At 40.7% G+C, this 27,515-nt stretch overlaps 1 protein-coding gene across 2 annotated transcripts in view; it reads right to left on the reverse strand.

Moving 5' to 3' along the window:
• UFL1 (UFM1 specific ligase 1) overlaps positions 1-14,992 on the reverse strand; it is a 67,843-nt gene extending 52,851 nt beyond the window's left edge. The window contains exons 1-3 of one of the 2 annotated variants that reach the window (XM_005892262.3): positions 14,838-14,992; positions 13,504-13,649; positions 12,130-12,158 (exon numbers count right to left, since the gene is read on the reverse strand). In XM_005892262.3, the coding sequence (XP_005892324.1) occupies positions 12,130-12,158; positions 13,504-13,649; positions 14,838-14,914 (252 nt within the window). In that variant the 5' untranslated portion in view covers positions 14,915-14,992. Of the gene's footprint in view, positions 1-12,129; positions 12,159-13,503; positions 13,650-14,457; positions 14,811-14,837 lie in introns of those variants that run through there. The other variant, XM_070376579.1, reaches the window with a different exon arrangement.
• Between the last annotated feature and the right edge of the window lie 12,523 nt (positions 14,993-27,515).

Here is a 27,515-nt window from a genome sequence, read left to right on the forward strand (position 1 = left end):
ACAGGCAGGTCCTGACCTGCTGACATCATGCAGTGAGTCTGTGAGTCTATGACCCAAACTGCCCACTGCCTCTGAGCAATCACTGGACTGCTGCCCCATGGGGAGCCTCCTGGCCCAAGGACCATCCCAGCCCTGATTCTCTCACTCGAGAGAGGCTCTGCAGGCCAGCACTCAGGGGGTCAAGCCTGCTGATACATCTCAGCCCATGGTGTGATCCATGGGCTTGTAAAGAAGTCAGCCAAACCCACTGTCAGGGTCGTGAATGAGGTTTCTCAGCAGATCCTGGCTCGTGGTTCTGAGATAGGAGGTAGATGGGTCCCTGAGCTAAACAGCTGGAGATTGTCAAGTGGAGTAAACTGGACCTTTGCTTCCCCTAGACATTTCAAGGATAAACTTAATAGCAGAAGCTGAGCTCTGCTGGAGTCAAGAAATAAGATGACTACATCTATCACTCCTGAGGTCAGGATCTCCAGGACTGCACATGCGTAGAAAGACTTGGGGGTCAAAAAGGGAGGGGCGCTATCCCATAATAGGTGCTGTCAATCTCCTATAGGCTTCCATGCTGGAATCCATCTTGGCAAAAAGATGCATAAGTATATCAGGAAGAGCCTTGGGTCAAGTCTGAGGTGGGAAATGAAGAAAGATGACTGGCCAGAGGAAATAAAAAACCAAGGAAAAACTGCTTCCATATAAGTGATTTAAATCACCTCTCTGGGATGCTCCTCATTAGGGAGGACACCCACACTCTTTCCTGTGTGTGTATTTCTGCTTTGTTTTAAATAGACTGCTTCTTTGTTCTCTTTGCATGTTGCTTCCAATAAATTTTGTGTCTGCTTTAAAATGTTTCTTTGTGGAATTCTTTCTCTGAAGAAGAAAAGAACCAAGGTCCTCTCACTTGCCATCATCATCTGGTGCCATGATTCGGACTGCTGCCAAGGTAATTTGCAGGTCTCGCTCAACTATGGCAAGAGATCTCTGCATGCACTATCTTCTTTGCTTCTCCTTTGGATTGTGCCTTTCTTTCCTACTTATCTTGCACAGAAGGGCCTGTTTTTCACTACATATGTTCAACATCCTCCTGGGAAAAGTTCTTTTGCTTTTTATTTCTAAACTGCCAGTGCTGTCTTCATCAGGCTGAGTGCACAGGTACCCTGAGGTCTTATCTTTGTTACAAAACACACACATCTGAAATAATTATGCTTCTCAACTCTAATTCCTCCAAGAGTTTTTCCTTTTACTTCTCAGCTGCCCCCCTCACCCTGACCCCAGGCTTTGGCAACCCACACACTGCTATAGCCAGCCTAGTGAGCTGGCCAATTCTCAGTAGATCACAACATAAATTTTATAAATACTCAATCCTGAGGAGTACACCCCAGTGTAGGAAATCTTGTTATAGGACACAGGGGAGATCTGTTGTCTTGTCTATAAAGGCTTAAGGGAAAAACTGGCAACTGCTTTGCACTGGTTCAAATGTCCACCATAGGCAGGGAGGGAGAGCACCTTTAAAGGAACCAAAGCTGACCAGAGATGTCTGGTTAGAAAGCAGTGAGGGAGTAGAGGATGCTCCAAAGCCCATCAGCATAAAGATCAAAGGTAATTCAGAGGATGTTATGAATCCCTTACAGGTGCCTCCTAGTAATGTTTCCAGGATGCTGGACTTCATTTCTAGGACTGCTGTTCTTGGTTGCAGGTTATTCAACATGGGAGGATCTCCTTCTAAACCCAAAGAAACACCCCTTGAAAACGCTCCTAGGACACTAAGTTTTTTTGTTCTTTCTGTCCACTTTCAGTTATAAACACCACTGACGGTACCCCTGGGACAACATTTCATCAGCCAGTCTGCCCCTCTTATTAGTGTCGGTTTAAGCACTATTTGGTCTAAATTTTAGCTATAAAACTATGAATACAAAAAAAGATAATCTTTTTTGACACTGTGAGACCACAATATTCTTTAGATTCCAGAGAAAATTGGTTAAAACTCTTTTGAAATTGCAAAATTGGTTCTTCCTTAAATTTGTTAATTGGAGGATAACTGCTTTATAATATTGTGTTGGCTTTTGCCATACAACAACATGAATCAGTCATAAGTATACATATGTTCCCCTCCCTCTTGAACCTCCTCCAACTCCATCCCACCCCTCTAGATTGTCATAGAGTACCACTTTGGGTTCCCTGTGTTATACAGCAACTTCCCATTAGCTATCTATTTTACACATGGTAATGAGTAAAAATATGTTTCATGCTTTTCTCTCAATCTGTCCCACCTCTCCTTCCCCAACTCTGTCCACAAGTATTTTCTCTATGTCTGCATCTCTATTCCTGCCCTACAAATAGATTCATCAGTACCACTTTTCTAGATTCCACATATATGCATTAATAATGTACTTCACTCAGTGTAACAAGCTACAGGTATATCCACCTCACTATAACTGACTCAAATGCATTCCTTTTCATGGATGAGTAACATACCATTGTTTAAATGTACCAAAACTTCTCTATCCATTCATCTGTTGATGGACATCTAGGTTGCTTCCATGTCCTAGCTACTGTAAACAGTGCTCTAATAAACACTGGGGTACATGTATCTTTTTGAATTATGGTTTTCTTAGGGTTAAAGTTCCAAAATATAAAAGCAACTCATGCAACTTACTTAAGAAAAATAAACAACCCAATCAAAAAAGTGGGTGGAAGACTTAAAACAGACACTTCTCAACAAAATTGGTTCTTTTGTATAGGCAATTAGAGAAAGTTAGCTTGTTAAAATATTTTTTTCCTTTGGAATTCTGACCTTGAGAGAAAACACACCTAGAAGAAAGCTTGAAGTTAACTCTTACTATGTCCTTGAGATACAAACACAGCCCACTTTTCCTGGGACTTTGCCCTTGGATTCATTAGTAGAACTGCAAGCAAAGGTTAAAAAAAAAATGCAAAGAGGCATTTTAAACCTTGAGCAGAAACTGTGAGACCTCTGTTAGTCTGGATTTATGTATGTCTCTAGTACGTGTCTTTGCCTTTGGATAATATTGCTGAAGTTAATCTGTGTGGATCACAACAAATTGTGGAGAATGGAAAGAGATGCAAATACCAGATCACCTTACCTGCCTCCTGAGAAACCTGTGTGCAGGTCAAGAAGCAACAGTTAGAAACCTACATGGAACAAGTGACTGGTTCAAAATTGGGAAAGGAGTATATCAAGGTTGTATATAGTCATCCTGCTTATTTAACTTATATGCAGAGTACACCATGTGAAATGCCGAGCTAGATGAATCACAAGTAGGAATCAATGTTTCTGGGAGAAATATCAACACCCACAGATATGCAGATGATACCACCCTAATGGCAGGCAGAAAGTGAAGAGGTACTAAAGAGCCTCTTGATGAAGGTGAAAGAGGAGAGTGAAAAACCTGGCTTAAAACTCAACATTCAAAAAACTAAGATCAGTGCTGTTCAGTTCAAGATGGCGGAGTAGCCGGATATGTGCTTATCTCCTCCTGCAACACCACAAAAACTGCAACTAGCTGTTGATCAACCACTGACAGGAGAATGCTAGAACCCACCAAATAAGATACCCCATGTCCAAAGACAAAGAAGAAGCCACAACAAGATGGTAGGAGGGGGCACAATCACTGTAAAATAAAATTCCATTCCTGTGGGGTGGGTGACCCACAAACTGGAGAACAATAATATCAAAGAAGTACTCTCATTGTTGTGAAGCTTCTGAACCCCACATCAGGCTTCCCAGCCTAGGGATCTGATAAGAGGAGCGGGAACCCCCAGGGAATCTGGCCTTGAAGGCCAGTGGAATCTGTTTGCATGACTTCCACAGGACTGAGGGAAACAGAGACTCTAATCTTGAAGGGCACAAACAAAACCTTGCAGGCACCAATACCCAGAGGAAAGCAGCAGTGACCCAACAGGTGACTGAACCAAAACTACCTGCTAGTGTTGGATGGTCTCCTGTGGAGGCATGGGTTGGCAGGGGCTCACCACAGGGACCAGGGCCCTGGCAGCGCATCAGGTTGGGAAAGTCTCCCTTGCAGTTCACCATTAATGTTACCACAGAGCCCATAGGAACCAGAGGTCAAACTGCCATATCCGTTGGGTCATCGAAAAAACAAGAGAGTTCTAGAAAAACATCTATTTCTGCTTTATTGACTATTTCAAAGCCTTTGTGCGGATAAAAACGAAATGTGGAAAATTCTTAACAGATGGGAATACCAGTCCACCTGACTGGTATTCTGCATGCAGGTCAGGAAGCAACAGTTAGCCTTGACTAGATGGACCTCTGTTGGCAAAGTAATGTCTCTACTTTCTAATATGTCTAGGTTGCTCATAACTTTTCTTCCAAGGAGCAAGGGTCTTTTAATTTCATGGCTTAGTCACAATCTGCAGTGATTGTGGAGCCCCAAAAAATAAAATCAGCCACTGTTTCCCCATCTATTTGCCATGAAGTGATGGGACTGCATGCCATGATTTTAGTTGTCTGAATGTTCAGCTTTAAGCCAATTTTTTTTACTCTCCTCTTTCACTTTCATCAAGCGGCTTTTGAGTTCCTCTTCACTTTCTGCCATAAGGGTGGTGTCATCTGCATATCTGAGGTTATTGATATTTCTCCCGGCAATCTTGATTCCAGCTTGTGCTTCATCCAGCCCAGCATTTCGTATGATGTTCTCTGCATATAAGTTAAATAAGCAGGGTGACAATATAAAGCCTTAACATACTCCTTTCCCAATTTGGAACCATGTCTAGTTCTAAATGTTGCTTCTTGCCCTCTATACAGATTTCTCAGGAGGCAGGTCAGGTGGTCTGGTATTTCCATCTCTTTCAGAATATTCCACAGTTTGTTGTGATCCACAGAGTCAACAGCTTTGGCATAGTCAATAAAGCAGAAGTAGATGTTTTTCAGGAACTCTCTTGCTTTTCTGATGATCCAGTGGATGTTGGCAAATTGATTTCTGGTTCCTCTGCCTTTTCTAAATCCAGCTTGAACATCTGGAAGTTCACAATTCACATACTGTTGAAGCCTAGCTTGGAGGATTTTGAGCATTATCTTCCTAGAGTGTGAGATGAGTGGAATTGTGTGGTATATTGAATTCTTTAGCATAGGCTTTCTTTGGGATTGGAATGAAAACTGACCTTCTCCAGTCCTGTGGCCACTGCTGAGTTTTCCAAAATTGCTGACACACTGAGTGCAGGACTTTGACAGCATCACTGTTTAGGATTTGAAATAGTTCAACTGGAATTCCATCACCTCCACTAGCTTTGTTTGCAGTTATGCTTTCTAAGGCCCACTTGACTTGGCATTCCAGGATGTCTGGCTCTAGGTGAGTGATCACACCATCATAGTTACCTGGGTCATGAAGATCTTTTTTGTATAGTTCTTCTGTGCATTCTTGCCACCTCTTCTTACTATCCTCTGCTTCTATTAGGTCCAAACTATTTCTGTCCTTTATTGAGCCCATCTTTGCATGAAATGTTCCCTTGGTATCTCTAATTTTCTTGAAGAGATCTCTAGTCTTTCCCATTCTGTTCTTTTCCTCTATTTCTTTGCACTGATCACTGAGGAAGGCTTTCTTATCTCTCCTTGCTATTCTTTGGAACTCTGCATTCAAATGGGTATATCATTTCTTTTCTCCTTTGCCTTCAGCTTCTCTTCTTTTCTCAACTATTTGTAAGGCCTCCTCACACAGCCATTTTGCTTTTTTGCATTTCTTTTTCTTGGCGATGGTCTTGCTCCCTGTCTCCTGTACCATGTCATGAATCTCTGTCCATAGTTCTTCAGGCACTCTATCAGATCGAATCCCTGGAATCTATTTGTCACTTCCACTGTATAATCATTAAGCAATTTGATTTATGTCATACCTGAGTGGTCTAGTGGTTTTCCCTACTCTCTTCAATTTCAGTCTGAATTTGTCCATAAGGAATTCATGATCTATGCCACAGTCAGCTCCCAGTCTTGTTTTTGCTGACTGTATGGAGCTTCTCCATCTTTGGCTGCAAAGAATATAATCAATCTAAGTTTGGTATTGACCATCTGGTAATGTCCATGGTAGAGTCTTCTTCTGTGTTGTTGGAAGAGGGTGTTTGCTATGACCAGTGCACTCTCTTGGCAAAACTCTGTTAGCCTTTGCCCTGCTTCATTTTGTATTCCAAGGTCAAATATGCCTATTACTCCAGGTATCTCTTGACTTCCTATTCTTGCATTCCAGTCCCCTATAATGAAAAGGACATCTTTTTTAGTGTCAGTTCTAGAAAGTCATGTAGGTCTTCACAGAACCGTTCCACTTCAGCTTATTCAGCATTTCTAGTTGGGGCATAGACTTGGATTACTATGATATTGAATGGTTTGCCTTGGAAACGAACAGAGATCATTCTGATTCCTAAGATGTTGATGTTCACTCTTGCCATCTCCTGTTTGACCACTTTCAATTTACCTTGATTCACGGACCTAACATTCCAGGTTCCTATGCAATACTGTTCTTTACAGCATCGGTATTTACTTCCAGCACCAGTCACATCCACAACTGGGTGCTATTTTAGCTTTGGCTCCATCTCTTCATTCTTTCTGCCGTTATTTCTCCACTGTTCTCCAGTAGCATATTGGGCACCTACCAACCTGAGGAGTTCATCTTTCAGTGTCCTATCTTTTTGCCTTTTCATACTGTTCATAGGGTTCTCAAGGCAGGGATACTGAAGTGGTTTGTCATTCCCTTCTCCAGTGAACCATGTTTTGTCAGAACTCTCCACCATGACTCGTCTGTCTTGGGTGGCCCTACATGGCATGGTTCATGGTTTCATTGAATTAGACAATGCAGGTGGCCAAAAGCATGAAAATATGCTCAACATCACTAATTATTAGAGAAATGCAAATCAAAACTACAATCAGTTATAACCTCACACCAATCAGAACAGCCATCATCTGAAAGTCTCCAAACAATACATACTGGACAGTGTGTGGAGAAAAAGGAACCCTCCGAACACTGTTGGTGGGAATGTAAAACTGGTATAACCATTACAGTGAACAGTATGAAGTTTCTTAAAAAACTAAAAATATAACTACCACATGGTCCAGTAATCTCACTCCTGGGCATACATCTGGAGGAAAGCATATTTTGAAAAGATACATTCACCCCAATGTTCACTGGGGCACTATTTACAACAAGACAGACATGGAAATAACCTAAATGTCCATTGACAGAGAAAAAGATATAGATGTGGTACATATATAGAGTGGAATATTACTAAGCCATTAAAAAGGAGTGAAATAGAAAAGGAGTGAAAAGCAAAGGAGAAAAGAAAAGATATACCCATTTGAATGCAGAGTTCCAAAGAACAGAAAGGAAAGATAAGAAAGCCTTCCACAGTGATGAGTGCAAAGAAATAGAGGAAAACAATAGAATGGAAAAGACTAGAGATCTCTTTAAGAAAATGACGGGCTCAATAAAGGACAGAAACGGATGGACCTAACAGAAGCATAAGATACTAAGACGAGGTGGCAAGAATACACAGAAGAACTGTACAAAAAAGATCTTCACGACCCAGGTAATCACAATGATGTGATCACTCACCTATAGCCAGACATCCTGGAATGTGAAGTCACGTGGGCCTTAGAAAGCATCACTATGAACAAAGCTAGTGGAGGTGACGGAATTCCAGTTGAGCTAGTTCAAATCCTAAAAGATGATGCTGTGAAAGTGCTCTACTCAAATGCCAGCAAATTTGGAAAACTCAGCAATGGCCACAGGACTGCAAAAGGTCAGTTTTCATCCCAATCCCAAAGAAAGGCAATGCCAAAGAATGCTCAAACTACTGCACAATTGCACTCATCTCACATGCTAGTAAAGTAATGCTCAAAATTCTCCAAGCCAGGCTTCAACAATACATAAACCGTGAACTTCCAGATGTTCAAGCTGGTTTTAGAAAAGGCAGAGGAACCAGAAATCAAATTGCCAACATTCACTGGATCATTGAAAAATCAAGAGAGTTCCAGAAAAACATCTATTTCTGCTTTATTGACTATGCCAAAGCCTTTGACTGTGTGGACCACAATAAACTGTGGAAAATTCTGAAAGAGACAGGAATATTAGATCACCTGTCCTGCCTCTTGAGAAATCTATATGCAGATCAGAAAGCAACAGTTAGAACTGGACATAGAACAACAGACTGGTTCCAAATAAGAAAAGGACGTCAAGGCTGTACATTGTCACCTTGCTTATTTAACTTATATGAAGAGTACATCATGAGAAATGCTGGGCTGGATGAAGTACAAGCTGGAATCAAGACTGCCAGGAGAAATATCAACAACCTCAGACATACAGATGACACCACCCTTATGGCAGAAAACAAAGAACTACTAAAGAGCCTCTTGATGAAAGTGAAAGAGGAGAGTGAGAAAGTTGGCTTAAAGCTGCACATTCAGAAAACTAAGATCATGGCATCCGGTGCCATCACTTCATGGCAAATAGATGGGGAAACAGTGGAAACAGTGGCAGACTTTATTTTTGCGGGGCTCCAAAATCACTGCAGATGATGACTACAGCCATGAAATTAAAAGACGCTTGCTCCTTCGAAGAAAAGCTATGACCAACCTAGATAGCATATTAAAAAGCAGAGACATTACTTTGCCAACAAAGGTTTGTCTAGTCAAGGCTCTGGTTTTTCCAGTAGTCATGTATGGATGTAAGAGTTGGACTATAAAGAAAGCTGAGCGCTGAAGAATTGATGCTGTTGAACTGTGGTGCTGGAAAAGACTCTTTAGAGTCCCTTGGACTGCAAGGAGATCCAACTAGTCCATCCTAAAGGAAATCAGTCCTGAATATTCATTGGAGGGACTGATGTTGAAGCTGAAACTCCAATAGTTTGGCCCCCTGATAGAAGAGCTGACTCATTTGAAAAGAACCTGATGCTGGGAAAGATTGAAGGCAGGAGGAGAAGGGGATGACAGAGGATGAGATGGTTGGTTGGCATCACCGACTCAATGGACATGAGTTTGAGTAAACTCCAGGAGTTGGTGATGGATAGGGAGGCCTGGCGTGCTGCAGTCCATGGGGTCACAAAGAGTCGGACACGACTGAGTGAGTGAACTGAACTGATACACAGTACTATGTATAAAATAATTAACAAGGACCCACCGTATAGCACAGGGAATACTATCCAATGTTCTGTAATAACCCATGTGGCAAAGGATTCTGAAAAAGAACTATAAATCAACTATACCGTGAAAAAAAAAAAATTTGAAAAAATAAGAAATTAAACCTATTCACACAAAAAATGGCCAGTTTCCTGCATATAGTGTAGTGTACCTTACTGATGCCCTCTAATGGATCACAGCTTTGTCAAGGTGAAGGGGCTTGCAAAACTCAATCAACCTATGAGCTATGCCCTGCAGGGCTACCCAAGACAGACGGGTTATGTTGGAGAGTTCTGACAAAACGTGGTCCACTGGAGGAGGAAGTAGCAAACCACCCCAGTATTCTTGCCATGAGAACCCCATGAACAATAGAAAAAGGCAAAAAGATACAATATCAGAAGATGAGTCCCTCAGGTTGGAAGGTGTCCAATATGTTCGTGGGGTAGGGCAGAAGGCAATTACCCCAGACTGATAGCTCCAGAATGACTGAAGCAGCTGGGCCAAAGCAGAAACAATGCTCAGTTGTGGATGTGTCTGGTGGTGAAAGTAAAGTCCAGTGCTGTAAAGAATGATATTGCACAGGAACTTGGAAAGTAGGTCCATGAACCAAGGTAAATTACATGTGGTCAACCAAGAGATGGTAAGAGTGAACATCAATATCTTTGTAATCAGTGAACTAACATGGACGGGAATGGGCAAATTTAACTCAGATGACCATTGTATCTACCACTATCTCACATGCTAGTAAAGTAATGCTCAAAATTCTCCAAGCCAGGCTTCAGCAATACATGAACCACGAACTTCCTGATGATCAAGCTGGTTTTAGAAAAGGCAGAGGGACCAGAGATCAAATTGCCAACATCCGTTGGATCATCGAAAAAGCAAGAAAGTTCCAGAAAAACATCTATTTCTGCTTTATTGACTACGCCAAAGCCTTTGACTGTGTGGATCACAATAAACTGTGGAAAATTCTGAAAGAGATGGGAATACCAGACCACCTGACCTGCCTCTTGAGAAATCTGTATGCAGGTCAGGAAGCAACAGTTAGAACTGGACATGGAACAACAGACTGGTTCCAAATAGGAAAAGGAGTATGTCAAGGCTGTATATTGTCACCCTGCTTATTTAACTTATATGCAGAGTACATCATGAGAAACGCTGGGCTGGAAGAAGCACAAGCTGGAATCAAGATTGCCGGGAGAAGTATCAATAACCTCAGATATGCAGACGACACCATCCTTATGGCAGAAAGTGAAGAGGAACTAAAAAGCCTCTTGATGAAAGTGAAAGAGGAGAGTGAAAAAGTTGGCTTAAAGCTCAACATTCAGAAAACGAAGATCATGGCATCTGGTCCCATCACTCCACGGGAACTAGATGGGGAAACAGCGGAAACGGTGTCAGACTTTATTTTTTGGGGCTCCAAAACACTGCAGATGGTGACTACAGCCATGAAATTAAAAGACGCTTACTCCTTGGAAGGAAAGTTATGACCAACCTAGATAGCATATTCAAAAGCAGAGACATTACTTTGCCAACAAAGGTTTGTCTAGTCAAGGCTATGGTTTTTCCTGTGGTCATGTATGGATCTGAGAGTTGGACTGTGAAGAAGGCTGAGCGCTGAAGAATTGATGGTTTTGAACTGTGGTGTTGGAGAAGACTCTTGAGAGTCCCCTGGACTGCAAGGAGATCCAACCAGTCCATTCTGAAGGAGATCAGCCCTGGGATTTCTTTGGAAGGAATGATGCTAAAGTTGAAACTCGAGTACTTTGACCACCTCATGCGAAGCGTTGACTCACTGGAAAAGACTCGGATGTTGGGAGGGATTGGGGGCAGGAGGAGAAGGGGACAACAGAGGATGAGATGGCTGGATGGCATCACCGACTCAATGGACGTGAGTTTGAGTGAACTCCGGGAGTTGGTAATGGACAGGGAGGCCTGGCATGCTGCGATTCATGGGGTCACAAAGAATCGGACACAACTGAGCTAGTAAACTGAACCAAAGGTCATAACATCTGGTCCCATTCCTTCCTGGAAAATAGAAGGGGAAAAAATAGAAGCAGTGACAGATTTTGTTCTTCCTGGGTTCCAAAATTACTGCAGATGGTGACTGCAACCATGAAATTAGAAGATGTTTGCTTCTTGGAAGGAAGGCTATGACAAACCTATACAGTGACAAAGGTCTGTATACTCAAAGCTATGGTCTTTTCAGTAGTCATGTACAAATGTGAGAGTTGGACCATAAAGAAGGCTGAATGCCAAAGCACTGATGCTTTTGAATTGTGGTGCTGGGGAAGACTCTTGAGAGTCCCTTGGACAGCTAGGATATCAAACCAGTCAAGCCTAAGGGAAATCAACCCTGAAAATTCTTTGGAAGGACTGATGCTGAAGCTAAACCTCCAATACTTTGGCCACCTGATGCGAAGAGCTGACTCATTAGAAAAGACCCTGATGATGAGAGATATTGAAGGCAAAAGGAGAAAGGGCAGAAGAGTATGAGACAGTTGGATGGTATCATCGATTCAATGGACATGAACTTGGGTGAACTTCAGGAGATGGTAAGGGACAGGGAGGCCTGGCATGCTGCAGTCCATAAAGTCGGAAAGAGTTGGACATGACTTTGCCACTGAACAACAACAACAAAACCCTTACTGATGCCACGTACACTTGTATTTTCTAAAAATATTTTCTAGGTTTAACTTCCACATACTAAAAACAAGTCACCATGAAACAAGTGATTTTTCTCTCAAAATTACATAAACTCTATAATTACATAAAATGGTTAACTATGAGTTTATTTTGTAAAGAATAAAGTATAAGCAAGTCAACTGAGAAAGAAAAACTTGTTAAACTGATTAAATGTATCAGTGAAGGTCATATAATTATTTCTTCACAAACACAATATGATACCAATATCAAGTGGCTACTTAAGGCATTGAAAAAATTAGTAACATAAAAAGTTGAGAAATCAAAGTAAAAACTGTTACAAAGCTGAAATTTACCTGTTGCAGATCAACGATGTTTACTCGACCTTTAAAGAAAAGACATTCATTTAAGTTATCAGAAAGTACATACCAGCCCCAAACTGCAAATTCCAACATATTTATGTTTTGGACATTTCAAGATCCAAAATATAAATCTTTCTGCAAAGGACACAATGAAAGTGCAAAGTGAGAGTCGCTCAGTCGTGACCGACTCTTTGTGACCCGCCAGACTGTAGCCTGCCAGACTTCTCTGACCATGGAACCCTCCAGGCCAGAATACTGGAGTGGGTAGCTGTTTCTCCCAAGGGAGGGATCGAACCCAGGTCTTCTGCATTGCAGGCGGATTCTTTACCATCTGAGCCACTAGGGAAGCCCAAGAATACTGGAGTGGGTAGCTGTTCCCTTCTCCAGCGGATCTTCCCGACAAAGGCATAGAACCAGGGTCTCCTGCATTGCAGGTGGATTCTTTACCAACAGGGCCACAGTAATTAATGTCTTCAAAGACAAGTTACTATCATAATAAGTATCCATGGCTAAAATATAGAGGATAGCTTATTTTCAAAGTTCCATTTGTCATATCAAACTAATAACCAGCATCAGCTGATACTGAGTTGGGCAGACCTATAAGGGTTATTTTCATCCCTTCACAATTTATCTACTGTGACCAAAGACACATTGACAACAAAATTCAGATAAATTATTTTCAATTATTTGAAACTGGTATGTTATCACTTATTACCTAAATATCTGTTAAGCATTTCAAATTATAGCTAGTATTTTATTAGGACTATGCAGTAAGATAAAAAACAAACATCATAACATCTAATAAGTTGTTTTCACAGATGCATCTATTTTAATCAAACAGTATTCAAATTTGCTCAGTAATTTCTTCATATTTCAAAAACGCAATGGAAACAAAAACTTTTTCGTGTTTGTAGTAGCTTTTCCTACAATCTGATATAACATCATACTAAATTATTTTGTAATTTGTAAACAAAATTAAAAAAAGACCATTACAGTCTTGATTTTCAATGGTCTGTAATTTAAAACCTCTGTTCCCTTCTCATAATTATCACCTGATAACAGACAGCTAAGTCCACCCCTGAGTCACCCAATAAATTCAAGAACTGTGAAAAGAAACAGCTGATTAATTCACAAACAGAAGACATAACTCAAAATAAAAAATGCGATTCTGTAAAGTGACAATATTTGACTTCATTTAAATTATATAATGTTCACCCAAATCTATTTAAAAGTATTAAAGCTGAATATTATATTAACAATTGAGAAGGGTGTCCTATAACCTCCAAATCATTTATGATTTATGGTTTGAAAGGTCATGCCCAGGCCCCTTTCCGAAGAACCAGAAGAAAAAACTAAGGAATTACTTACCACCTCGAACATGTAGCTCATCTCTCATTTCTTTACTAATTTGGGCTGGAGTAATATATTCCTTCCCATCAAGTGTGTGAACTACTTCTAGCTGTTTCTGAGCAATCAATTTATTCACAATCTCAATGCAGTTCCGTTCTGACAATCTGAGGGAAACAAAAGTTTTAAAAAAGGAATTTGTTACATCCAGTGCTCAATATGTTTAAGGAGATGTATGACAATGGGTTTTTAAAATGTTTGGATAGTCATTAGGTTCTATATTACAGCATCTGAATCTTTTTTCGTATAATACTAATTCAATACGTTTAAAAAAATTATAGGGCGTAAACAGGTTTACATTAACTTAAATCATGTAATTCATTGTTACAAATCTATTTTAGATTTCGAGTTTGCTCTCTTAGGCATGCTTCTAATCTTCAAATGTAAATAGAAAAGTAAGGACATGTAATTTAAGTAAAAGAAAAAACACGTCCTACTTTTGGTTCAATTTTCGCTTTCGCTTCAGTTTAAAAAAAAAAACAAAATTTTATTTTATTAAATGCATAGTTGCCTCACTCCTATCTATAAGCTTTCTAAGCAGGACACCTAGCTAGGCCATGGCTAGGCCAGGAAAACCATAATTTGCAACTGACAGTTACACAAACACTTCAGTGTCCTCGTTTGCTAGCACTGATACAAAACACAGCATCAGAGGATTAAAGTCTTTAGCTCCAGAAAGAACAAGGCAAGAAGTAGTCAACAGATAAAAAAGGGTTCTATTAGCGTTATATGTGTTCCATAAAGGTGAAAAGCAAATTTAGGGAGCTTTTTCAGGACACACCCCCCAAAACGTCAAGTGTCTGGAGTCCCTAAAAATGACAGATGGGAGTATGGCTCTGGCCTAGCACACCTATACTGGTGAACAAGAAGGCAAAATGTTTACGGAGTCAACATAGTATTTACAAAATACTGTACCTTGGGGTTAGCCTCTCCTTTCAAGCTCTAAGTCAGGAAGTGTATAATAGGCAATGACGCTTCAGGGACTTGCTAACAGTTAAGCAAGGATCAGAGGGATAGTCTTTGGAGTGTCACCGGCCCCAGCCGTCGAGGTGGGGTGGCCTCGCCTGCACCTTGCTGGGGCTTGGAAGGGGTGGGAAGGAAATGTTCTAGGTCTTCCCCGCCGAGAACTATTTTGGAAACCGCACTCCAGCCTCTGGGAGGAAGGGAGGGGGCGGGAACGCTGACAGGGGATGGGAAGGTCGGGGATTCAAGGCCTGGGGTTTGCAGCCTCAGATCCCGGAGTGGCCACCCGAGGCTATTTTGGACTCCACAAACGGAGAGGGAGGGTCAGGCACCTTTGCGTGGCTTCTGCGAACTGCGCCCGCTGAAAATCTGCCGCCAAACGCCTAATCTCTTCCCAGGCGTCCGCCATCTCGGCCCTATTCGCCCAGCCGCCGACAAACCGCAGACACGTCAGCCCAAAGGTCGCGGGAGCCGAGGCGGAACGGGCCGCGCGGAGGGACAAGAGACTCCCCGCGACGCAGCTACGGAACGTGCGCGACTTGCGCCGGCGGGGGCGGGGCCAGAAAAGCAGCAGCCCCGCCCTCCCCGCGCGGGAGGTTTGTCCTGGGCTGTGGGATCCCTCGGAGAAGGCAATGGCACCCCACTCCAGTACTCTTGCCTGGAAAATCCATGGACTGAGGAGCCTGGTAGGCTGCAGTCCATGGGGTCGCTAAGAGTCGGACACGACTGAGCGACTTCACTTTCACTTTCACTTTTTACTTTCATGCATTGGAGAAGGAAATGGCAACCCACTCCAGTATTCTTGCCTGGAGAATCCCAGGGACAGAGGAGTCTAATGGGCTGCTGTCTATGGGGTCGCACAGAGTCGGACACGACTGAAGCGACTTAGCAGCAGCAGCAGTGGGATCCCTTCGCGGCTGCAGAGAGCCAGCCCTCCAGTTTGTGTACTCGTCTGCCAGAAAGCCAAGTTAATAAAGTGTTACTTCAAGCGTTTGTTTGCATTATTCCTAATATTTTGGCGCAGTGATAATAAAGTTAACCACTCTTTTTTTTTTTTCTTCCCTGCCCTCTATTTGATTCATTTTGGGGAGGCGGGGGAGGAGCTGTTCCCCAAGCTGCAGTTAACATTACGTCTTCTCTGTTAACGTAGGGCAGTTCGATTTGTGTAGGGAATCATGCTATGGGTCACAGAGTTCCTTTGGATTTTCCCATAACATCTTACGGGAAAACCTGAACGAAGGTTTTGACTAATCCAATAAGGTCAGTAGCTCAGCAGTGTCTGACTCTTTATGACCCCATGGACTGCAGAATATCGGGCTTCTCTATCCTTCCCCAGCTCGCAGAGCTTGCTCAAACTCATGTCCATCCAGTCCGGTGATGCCATCCAGCCGTCTCATCCTCTGCTGTCCCATTCTCTTCCTGCCTTCAATCTTTCCCAGCATCAGGGTCTTTTCCAATGAGTCAGTTCTTTGCATGAGTTGGCCAAAGTATTGGAGCTTCAGCTTCAGCATCAGTCCTTCCGATGAATATTCAGGACTGATTTCCTTTAGAATTGACTGATTTGATCTCCTTGCAGTCCTCTCAAGGGGACTCTCAGACTCTCAAGAGTCTTCTCCAACACCACAGTTCAAAAAATCAATTATTCGGTGCTCAATTCAAGATTGTAATTTGTAGAGACAGCTTGTGCTGCCTAAAAGGATAGTCACTAGACAGATGAAGCTATTTAAATTAATTAAAATTGGGCTGGAAGAAGCACAAGCTGGAATCAAGATTGCCGGAAGAAATATCAATAAACTCAGATATGCAGACGACACCACCCTTGTGGCAGAAAGTGAAGAGGAACTAAAGAGCCTCTTGATGAAAGTGAAAGAGGAGAGTGAAAAAGTTGGCTTAAAGCTCAACATTTAGAAAACGAAGATCATGGCATCTGATCCCGTCACTTCATAGCAAATAGATGGGGAAACAGTGGCAACAGTGTCAGACTTTATTTTTTGGGGCTCCAAAATCAATGCAGATGGTGATTGTGGCCATGAAATTAAAAGACACTCCTTGGAAGAAAAGTTATGACCAACCTAGTTAGCATACTCGAAAGCAGAGACATTACTTTGCCAACAAAGGTCTGTCTAGTCAAGGCTATGGTTTTTCCAGTGGTCATGTAATGATGTGAGAGTTGGACTGTGAAGAAAGCTGAGCTCTGAAGAACTGATGCTTTTGAACTGTGATGTTGGAGAAGGCTCTTGAGAGTCCCTTGGACTGCAAGGAGATCCAACCAGTCCATCCTAAAGGAGATCAGTCCTGGGTGTTCATTGGAAGGACTGATGCTGAAGCCGAAACTCCAATACTTTGGCCACCTCATGCGAAGAGTTGACTCATTGGAAAAGACTCTGATACTGGGAGGGATTGGGGGCAGGAGGAGAAGGGGACAACAGAGGATGAGATGGCATCACCAACTCGATGGACGTGAGTTTGGGTAAACTCCAGGATCTGGTGATGGACAGGGAGGCCTGGCGTGCTGTGATTCATGGATTCCCAAATAGTTGGACATGACTGAGCAACTGAACTGAACTGAACTGAAGATTATATCAGAAACAAACAAATAGAAATTGAAAACATAATGTTTTCAGTAACAACCCCCCAAATGAAATACTTATGTATAAATCTAACAAAATATGTATAAGATCTACATGAGGAAAACTACCAACTCTAATGAATGAAATCAGAGAAAAACTAATTAAAGGGAGAGATAGTCAATATTCATGGATAGCAACAGTCAATATTGTCAAGATGCCAATTCTTCCAGACTTGATCTGTAGATTCAGTACAATCCCAATCAAAACCTGGGTAATTTATTTTGTGGATATCAACAAGCTCTTTTTAAAGTTTATATGAAGAATCAAAAGACCCAGAATTGCCAACATGGTGTTGAAGAAGAACAAAGTTGAAGGACAGACACTGCCTGAATTTAAGACTAATTACAAAGATACAGTAATCAAGACAGTGTGGTATTGGTGAAAGAATAGACAAATATATCAATGAAACAGAATAGAGAGCCCCAAAATAAAACCACATCAGTTCAGTTCAGTCCAGTTCAGTCACTCAGTCGTGTCCGGCTCTTTGCGACCCCAGGAACAAAATCAGTTCAATGGAGCAAAGATAGTCTTTTAAGTAAATGGTACAGAAACAACTAGACTTTCACATGCAAGAAAGAAAAGAAGAATCTAGACATAGATCTTACACTCATCATATAAGTTAACTGAAAATAGATCACAGACCTAAATGAAGAATGCAACTATGAAACACCTAGGAAATAACGGGAGGAAATTTAGATGACTTGTAGCATGTCAGTACTTTTTAGACACAACAACAAAGGCACAACAGATAAATCATTGATAAACTAGACTTCATTAAAATCAAAAATTGTTCTGCAAAAGTCCATGTCAAGAGAATGGAAGACAAGCCACAGCATGGTAGTAGATATTTGCAAAAGACACATCTGATAAGAACTGTTTTTCAAAAGATATAAAAAAGTCATGACATTCAACAATAAAACAAAAAATGAAAAATGGACCAAAAATTTTAACAGATAATTCACCAAAGTAGATATACAGATGACAAAGCAGCATATGAAAAGATGCTCTGTATCATATGTCATCAAAGAAATAAAAATTTAAACAATGAGATGCCACTACACACCTATCAGAATGACTAAAATCTGGAATGCTGACAACGCCATATGCTGGCTAGGATGTGCAGCAACAGAATCCTCATTCATGGATGGTAATGCAAAATAGTACAGCTATCTTGGAGACAGTTTGGCACTTTCTTACAAAGCTAAACATGCTCTTAACATATGATTTAGCAATCACACTCCTTGGATTTCACTCAAAGGAATTGAAAAATTGTGTCCATATAAAACCTGCACACAGATGTTCATAGCATCTTTATTTGTAATTGCCCAAACTTGGAAGCAATTAATATTTCTTTCAAAGGGTGAATGGGTAAATGAACTATGGTACATACAGCCAATGGAATATTATTCAATGCTAAAATGAAATGAGCTATCAAGTCATGAAAAGACATGCTGAAAATTTAAATGCATATTACTAAGTGAAGGAAGCCAATCTGAAAAGCCTACATACTGTATAATTTCAACTTCATGACATTATGGAAAAAGCAAAACTATGGAGATTGTGAAAAATCAATGGTTGGCAGCATTTAGGAAGGGAAGAGAGATGAACATGTGGAACACAGAGGATTTTTAAAGACAATGAAAATACTCTATATGATACTATAATGAGAGACACTTGTCATTACACATTTGTTCACATAAATTGAATGTGCAACATCAAGAATGAGCCATTATGTAACTATGGGCTTTTGGGTGGTTTTGATGTGTAAATAAATGTAAGCATATCGATTGTATTAATAGCAAATGTACCACACTAGTAGGGGATATTGATAATGGAGAGGTTATATGTGTGTGGAGGAATGGCGTATATGGGAAGTCTCTGCACGTTTCTCACAGTTTTGCTGTGAAGTTAAAACTGCTCTAATAGTAGTCTTTAAAAATACATATAACATTTAATATTAGTTGTTTAATCACAATAGCTACCTTTCAAGTGCTCAATAGCCACATGTGGCTCATGGCTATCTTATGGGACAGTATATAAAACCAATTTTATCCTCACCAAAAGTTCTATTGGATGGCTCTGGTTTAGACCGTTGATAAGGGCACACATTTGTTCAGACTCTGAGATCATGAGATTCAAAGCAACCACCTCCAGTTAGCAGCCACATATCATAACTATAATTTCAGTCATTTTGAATGAAGGATAAAAATTTGAATGGGAAATAGTTCAATGTTGGACAACCTCTGATAGATTACCGGATAGGATAATGGTAAATAGCACAAGTGGCTACTGAATAAGAGATGAGAAATTCCTTTTAAGAATAAGCTTGTGTAGATTTGAAAAACAGCATGTCAATTCTCTAAAATATTTCCTAAGAGAAATTTTTATTTTCTACAAACCTAAGTCAGATTTTGACATGTTCATTATGTGGAAAGGACTCAAGGTCTTTTCAGCTACACTAGTATGTGGTTGTGGCACCATCCTTAGATTCATCTAAGGCTAATTAGATATTCTAACATTTGTAATGTGGGTTGTTGGCTTCACTGAAATGGCAGGGGATGTGATCCTGTAAAGTTGCTCCAAGATAAACTTTCTCCAACTCAACTAGGAAAATGAAACGAAACAATGGCAAAATGGGTATTTTCATGCAAGTCAGTATTTACTATTTGTTACTGTACAGAAATTACAAAGATATTGTTAATTACATAGCTAACATTATCTTATTGCCCTTTGGGATTTAACAGTTACCTCAATCCCACCATCAAAAATGGCACTATAATCCTGTACATAGAAAGCATCAATGTCTCAGGAAACTAGTATGAGTCACGGGTAGAAGAAATCCATTTGCTTTTAGGGCAAAGAGGTTGAGATTTTTTTTTCCTTTTGGTTGCTGTGTGGCATGTGGGATCTTAGCTCCCCAACCAGGTACAGAACTCATGCTCCTTGCATTGGAAGAGTGGAGTCTTAAACACGGGACTGCCAGGGAAATTCCTGGTTGTGACTATTAAGAGGCAATTTCTTTTTTCCCTTCTGAGGTTTCAATGAATGTTTGATTGTAGGACTATCTCACGAGCAAATGAGAGTAATGGGAGAAAGAACAAAGAGGACTAATTGAGTATTAAATAAAAAAAAGTCAATGAAAATAGAGATTATTATGATGTTGAAGAGATAGGCAGTGAATCACTCAGGGCTTATAGAATCAGAGAGTATCAGGGCAGGAAAGGCTTTTCAGATCATCCATGCTAATACCCATCTACAGCAATAATTTCTTTGTAAGCTCGTGGCAGATTATGTACTTTTTGCTTGAACACTTAAAATGATGAAGTGTTCCCTTCTTTGCGGGGCAGATTAATCCTGTTTGGGACAAATCTAACTGTTTGAAATTCCTTCCTTATACTAAAGCAAGATCTGTTTCCCTGTCACTTCAATATTCTTTCCTTGGGTGACTCAGAGGATGATTCTAATATATCTTTCCCATGACAACTCTTTAGATATTCAAAGCATGTCCCTCTTGCTTTCTTTTTCCAAGTTAAACATCTCAGATACTTCAATTATATCTCCTGACAAGATCTCCAGATTTCTAAATATCTTGGCTACCCTCTCTTGTTAAACTCTAGCTTGGCAATGTCAGCTTTAGAAAGTGATGCCCAGAAGGAATTTAGTATTTTACACATAGTCTGACTAGAGCGGTGACAGTGAGATTAATTTCCCTAGATATTATACTTCTGTTAATTGGACTCTTGGCTTAAATTGAGCTGGTAATGAACTGTATCTGACTGGTATTTATCTAAATTGCTATCAAACCAAGTTCAGTCTATTCTGTACCTGAACAAATTAATTTTATTTGATAACTTTCACCTTGTTATTTTTGACCCATTCATTCATTTATTCTTTCAACAAATAGTGTTTGAGGTCTACTATATGCCAGACTTTATGGTATACCCTGGGGATATCAAGAAGAACAAACTATTATTAAGCTCAACTAATTAGCTGAGATTAGTTCAAAAATTAACTGTCATTCAACATTGTTATTTCTGCCATCACCTGCCTTCTATAGTGATTAAGTATTCAACTTAATAACAAAATTGATTAACAGTGAATCAAGGATATATACCTGTGATAACTGGTGACACTCATACAATAGGATCTTAGATTTTAAAAATTTTAGAGCCAGAAGAAATTTAGGAACATCTAATAGTGTGATTCATATATTTTTAAAAAGAGAGTTAGCATAACTATAACATTGTCTTAAACACCATGCATGTGTCTGTTCTAAGTTACTTTAGTCACGTCCGACTCTTTTTGACCCCATGCACTGTAGCTTGCCAGGCGCCTCTGTCGTTGGGATTCTCCAGGAAAGCATACTGGAATGGGTTGCCATGCTCTTCTCCAGGGAATCTTCCTGACCCAGGAATTGAACTCACATCTCTTAAGTTTGCATTGGCAGGTAGATTCTTTACCACTAGCACCACACCATGCTAGTCCTTTTGTTTAAGGGGAAGATCATGGAATATCACCTCGTTTATAGAATTTCATAATTCAAATTTATTAATCTGAGGAGGAGTAAATTTTTAAAGATTTATTGTTAAGAAATTCCCACTATTTTCTACTAGCTACCATGTTGAAGATTTAAACTGTACGAAGTCATTTACTTAATGATTTCTCTTAGAATATGTCCTATTTTGCATATGTTCTTTTTCTTCTTACTCCAAAATAAAGCTTAAAATTCCCTTTGGATATCAGTCAGTTTTGTTGGGAGGTAAGGGAGCAAATTTCTGCTCATTGTGACCTTTCACCCTCATCAGTAAAGCAATAACCAGCATCGCTTCTGGTTCCCGTCAATTTATCTTTGGTATATAATCAGCGTAGTCTTGACCTATGGAGTTAAATGCATGTAAATGCCTTGTAAACTATAAAATTTTATGTTTATCCTCCCTATTTATTCCTCACTAAGGCAATGGCAACCCACTCCAGTACTCTTGCCTGGAAAATCCCATGGATAGAGGAGCCTGGCAGGCTGCAGTCCATGGGGTGGCTAAGAGTCGGACACGACTGAGCGACTTCACTTTGACTTTTCACTTTCATGCATTGGAGAAGGAAATGGCAACCCACTCCAGTGTTCTTGCCTGGAGAATCCCAGGGACAGGGGAGCCTGGTGGGCTGCCATCTATGGGGTCGCATAGAATTGGACACGACTGAAGAGATTTAGCAGCATCGGCAGTAGTGTTATTTGTGATTATATTGTCAGAATTTCATTTTAGAGCCACACCTTTTGTGCTACTATTTATTCCAAAAGCAGTAAGCATTCTTTTGTTTCCAAGGGAACAAACTCTATATTAGTCTTTTCTGGTTTCACTTTTATCCCAATTCCTTCACAATACTGTATTTAGAGCCAGACTTATTAGCTCCAGGCAACACTTGCTTTCCTATATACACTTCTCCACAGTGTAACTCCCAGGCAAAATGACAATAAGGCAAATTCGTAAAGGAACAAGTTAGTGCTCTTGTCAGTGCTTGAGCTTTGTTCTCCAAGGAGCTGAAATTTCTTCTATTTCACCAACAAAATATGATTTAAAAGAATATATCGCCAGCTTGTATCAGTGCTAAGGCAGTCGTGTGTAGAGTTAATAGACACAGGAACACATTCTAAAGAAATACTTAATATCTGTGCTTCCTGCCAAGCAAGGGAAAAGTTAGGCTGGCCCAGATCTCCAGGAGCAACTTGTGTCTTTCTTTTTATTTTTCTTTTCCTCCCCTTGTTCTTCTCCTTGTCATCACCATCATCATTATCATCTTCCTTCTCCTTTCACTTCTTTTTTTGTACCTTTGGACAACATTCACCTTTTTCATCCACTCCTAATCCTTTATCTCTGGCAACTACTAGTCTGGTATTTGTATCTATGAGTTAAAAAAAAAAATTTTTTTTAAAGATTCAACATATAAGTGATATCATTCAGTATTTGTCATTGTTTGATTTCTTTCTTTTCGCTCTTGTTCTTCCTCCTCTTTCAGTTTCCTCCTTCTTCCTCTATGTATTATTTATTAATTACCCCAACAAGATGACATGTTGTAAAGGAATAGGACTTGCAGCAGATGCTACTCTGTAGCAGCAGCAGGGACAACATCTGGGAATTGTTAAGAGCCACAGCTGGCACCCTTAAAATTCACCTTCCTAAATTTCATTTTGAGGAGATGGCTTCTGAAAGTAAGTTCAGCCAAGTTCCTAAAATGCCATAATCAAGAGTAGTTGGCATCTATCCTAGTTCGTGTGAAAGGTAAAAATATCCTTGGATATATAGATATACAGGCTATGCAATAGCACCCTTTAAGGCAAATCTTATGCTCTTTTAAATGAATTTGTTATTCTGAATCTTAAAAAATATGCTTATATTTTAAATGAATTGAGTTTGCTTATGAGGGAGATATTGTCACTGATATCTGTTATTATCCACCATAGTAGCTATATTTTTGGGTAATTTTTTCATGTACTAAACATTTATTGTCTTGCTCTGTAGCTGTTTGACCACAACAATTCTAAGAGATTTTATAGGGTCAGCAAACACACATATACAAGCTAACACATCTAGGACTCAGGGCAGACCACTAATCAATGATGGCATTTGTCTTGCCAAGCCTGGAAATACCTCAGATTTCTTCGCAATGTTCCAGCCAACTGCTAACAATATATCAGAGTTGGCACTTGCTATGAAATGTATTTGCCATTCCAGAGCAAGGCCATATCTCTGAGAAATAACCTCATGTGAAAAGATCTGTGGGCAGTGGTATCAGAAACGTAAGGGTCACTGATCAAGGATGTCAGAAATCTCTCTGATTGGGGAATTTTGCTAGGAAAATGAGAGAGAAATCCTAATTTCTCAGGAGCCAGGAATTGATGAAAGGTAATTCTGATTTGGAGTAAATGTCAGATGGAAGTGAAAAGAGAAAACGAACTTTGGGGCTGTACCTCTAGATCTGTATACTGTCTATCTGTGTAGCCATCACTCATATTCCTCTCATTCTATTGAGCATTTTGTGTGTGTGTGTTCCAAGATGTTGCCCAAGCATGATATCATAGGTGTTCCCTGGGACTAGCAGTCCAAAGGATGAAAGAAAAAACATTATTTTCGGTTTTGCGTTCCTACTACATGGAGGAAGGAGCTCCTTCTGTTTAACCTTTGCTGTTGTTCAGTTGCCAAGTCAGGTCCGACTCTGCAACCCCTGGGCTGCAGCACACCAGGCTTTCCTGTGCCTCATCATCTCCCAGAGTTTGCCCAAGTTCATGTCCAGTGAATCAGTGATGCCATTCCAAACATCTCATCCTCTGTTGCCCTCTTCTCCTCCTGCCCTCAGTCTTTCCCAGCATCAGGGTCTTTTCCAGTGAGTCAGCTCTTTGTATCAGGTGGCCAAAGTATCGGAGCTTCAGCTTCAGCATCAGTCCTTCCAAAGAATTGTTGTTGTGTCGCTAAGTCATATCCCACTCTTTGCTGCCCCATGGACTGTATACAGCCCACCAGGCTCCTCTGTCCATGGGATTGTCTCAGCAAGAATACTGGAGTGGGTTGCCATTTCCTTCTTCAGGGGATCTTCCTGACCAAGGGATCAAACCCGACTCTCCTGCATTGCAGGCAAATGGTTTCCCACTGAGCCACCTGAGAAGCCCCTTCCAAAGAGTATTCAGGGTTGATTTCCTCTAAGATTGACTGGTTTGATCTCCTTGATGTCCAAGGGACTCTCAAGAGTCTTCTCCAGCACCACAGTTTGAAAACATCCATTCTTTGGTCCTCTGCCTTCTTTATCACAACAAACTGTGGAAAATTCTTAAAAAGAGGAGAATACTAGACCACCTGACCTGTTTCCCGAGAAATCTGTTTGCAGGTCAAGAAGCAACAGTTAGAACTGGACATGGAACAACACACTGGTTCCAAACTGGGAAAGGAGTACATCAAGGCTGTATATTGTCACCCTGCTTATTTAACTTCTATGCAGAGTACATCATGAGAAATGCTGGACTGGATGAAGCACAAGCTGGAATTAAGATTGCTGGAAGAAACAACCTCAGATATGCAGATAATTCCACCCTTATGGCAGAAAGCTAAGAACTAAAGAGCCTCTTGATGAAAGTGAAAGAGGAGAGTGAAAAAGTTGGTTTAAAACTCAACATTCAGAAAACTAAGATCATAGCATCTGGTCCCATTGCTTCATGGCAAACAGATCGGGAAACAATGGAAACAGTGAGAGACTTTCTTTTTTGGGGCTACAAAATCACTGTGGATGGTGACTGCAGCCATGAAATTAAAAGATGCTTGCTCATGGACTGCAGCCTACCAGGCTCCTCTGTCCACAGGATTTTCCAGGCAAGAGTGCTGGAGTGGGTTGCCATTGCCTTCTCCGATAGGGAAATTGAGGCAGGTTTAAATTTTGGTTACAAGACTATAAGCATTTAGCCTAGAGGTATATTCAAACTGTGCCCTCCCTTTTAGTGTCTTTTTAAAAGGTTAATAGAAAGTAGCTAGTTTCTTAATTCAATTTGTTAAGCTATCCACACTTCATGCAGTCTCCAGAAAACCTCACTATATACTCTTGATAAAATAAGTGTGAAAAAGGCAAATAATGTCTTAGTACTATTTTGAAAATAGTTTTGACCTTGCAGAGCCCCCCTTGAAAGATTCTAGGAACAGCAGAGGTTCCTGACTGATGTTCCCAGATCTGACTCCTTAACCCATTCTGGGAAGATTGCTGACTTGATGTAAAATGAATGCTGAGAGTCTCTTGGTAGGTCTGTCTCTGTCATTTTTCACCATGCAAAAAGTATCAAGCCTGTGGAAACAATATATGTTGACTGAGTCAATTTTTTCAATTAAATGTTTATTGAAGATATTTTCAAAATTATTGATTCAGAAATAAACATTACTTAGCTGACAAAGGTCTGTCTAGTCAAAGCTATGGTTTTTCCAGTGGTCAGGTATGGATGTGAGAGTTGGACTATAAAGAAAGCTGGGCGCCAAAGAGTTGATGCTTCTGAACTGTGGTGCTGGAGAAGACTCTCTCTCTCTCTTTTTTTTAATCTTCTAATATTTTATTTTATTTATTTTTTTAAATTTTATTTAATTTTTAAACTTTACAATATTGTAATGGTTTGCCAAATATCGAAATGAATCCGCCACCGGTATACATGTGTTCCCCATCCTGAACCCTCCTCCCTCCTCCCTCCCCATACCATCCCTCTGGGTTGTCCCAGTGCACCAGCCCCAAGCATCCAGTATCGTGCATCGAACCTGGACTGGCGACTCGTTTCATATATGATATTATACATGTTTCAATGCCATTCTCCCAAATCATCCCACCCCCTCACTCTCCCACAGAGTCCAAAAGACTGTTCTATACATCAGTGTCTCTTTTGCTGTCTCGTATACGGAGGAGCCTGATGGGCTGCAGTCCGTGGGGTCGCTAAGAGTCGGACAGGACTGAGCGACTTTACTTTGACTTTTCACTGTCATGCATTGGAGGAGGAAATGGCAACCCACTCCGGTGTTCTCGCCTGGAGAATCCCATGGACAGAGGAGCCTGGTGGGCTGCCGTCTATGGGGTCCCACAGAGTTGGACACGACTGAAGCAACTTAGCAGCAGCAACAGCAGCATACAGGGTTATTGTTACCATCTTTCTAAATTCCATATATATATGCGTTAGTATACTGTATTGGTGTTTTCCTTTCTGGCTTACTTCACTCCGTATAATAGGCTCTAGTTTCATCCACCTCATTAGAACTGATTCAAATGTATTCTTTTTAATGGCTGAGTAATACTCCATTGTGTATATGTACCACTGCTTTCTTATCCATTCATCTGCTGATGGACATCTAGGTTGCTTCCATGTCCTGGCTATTATAAACAGTGCTGCAATGAACATTGGGGTACACATGTCTCTTTCCCTTCTGGTTTCCTCAGTGTGTATGCCCAGCAGTGGGATTGCTGGATCATAAGGCAGTTCTATTTCCAGTTTTTTAAGGAATCTCCACACTGTTCTCCATAGTGGCTGTACTAGTTTGCATTTCCACCAACAGTGTAAGAGGGTTCCCTTTTCTCCACACCCTCTCCAGCATTTATTGCTTGTAGACTTTTGGATCGCAGCCATTCTGACTGGTGTGAAATGGTACCTCATTGTGGTTTTGATTTGCATTTCTCTGATAATGAGTGATGTTGAGCATCTTTTCATGTGTTTTGTTAGCCATCTGTATGTCTTCTTTGGAGAAATGTCTATTTAGTTCTTTGGCCCATTTTTTGATTGGGTCATTTATTTTTCTGGAATTCAGCTGTAGGAGTGGCTTGTATATTTTTGAGATTAGTTGTTTGTCAGTTGCTTCATTTGCTATTATTTTCTCC

The sequence above is a fragment of the Bos mutus genome, chromosome 9, assembly GCF_027580195.1.
Source record: "Bos mutus isolate GX-2022 chromosome 9, NWIPB_WYAK_1.1, whole genome shotgun sequence".
Classification (NCBI taxonomy): Eukaryota; Metazoa; Chordata; class Mammalia; order Artiodactyla; family Bovidae; genus Bos; species Bos mutus.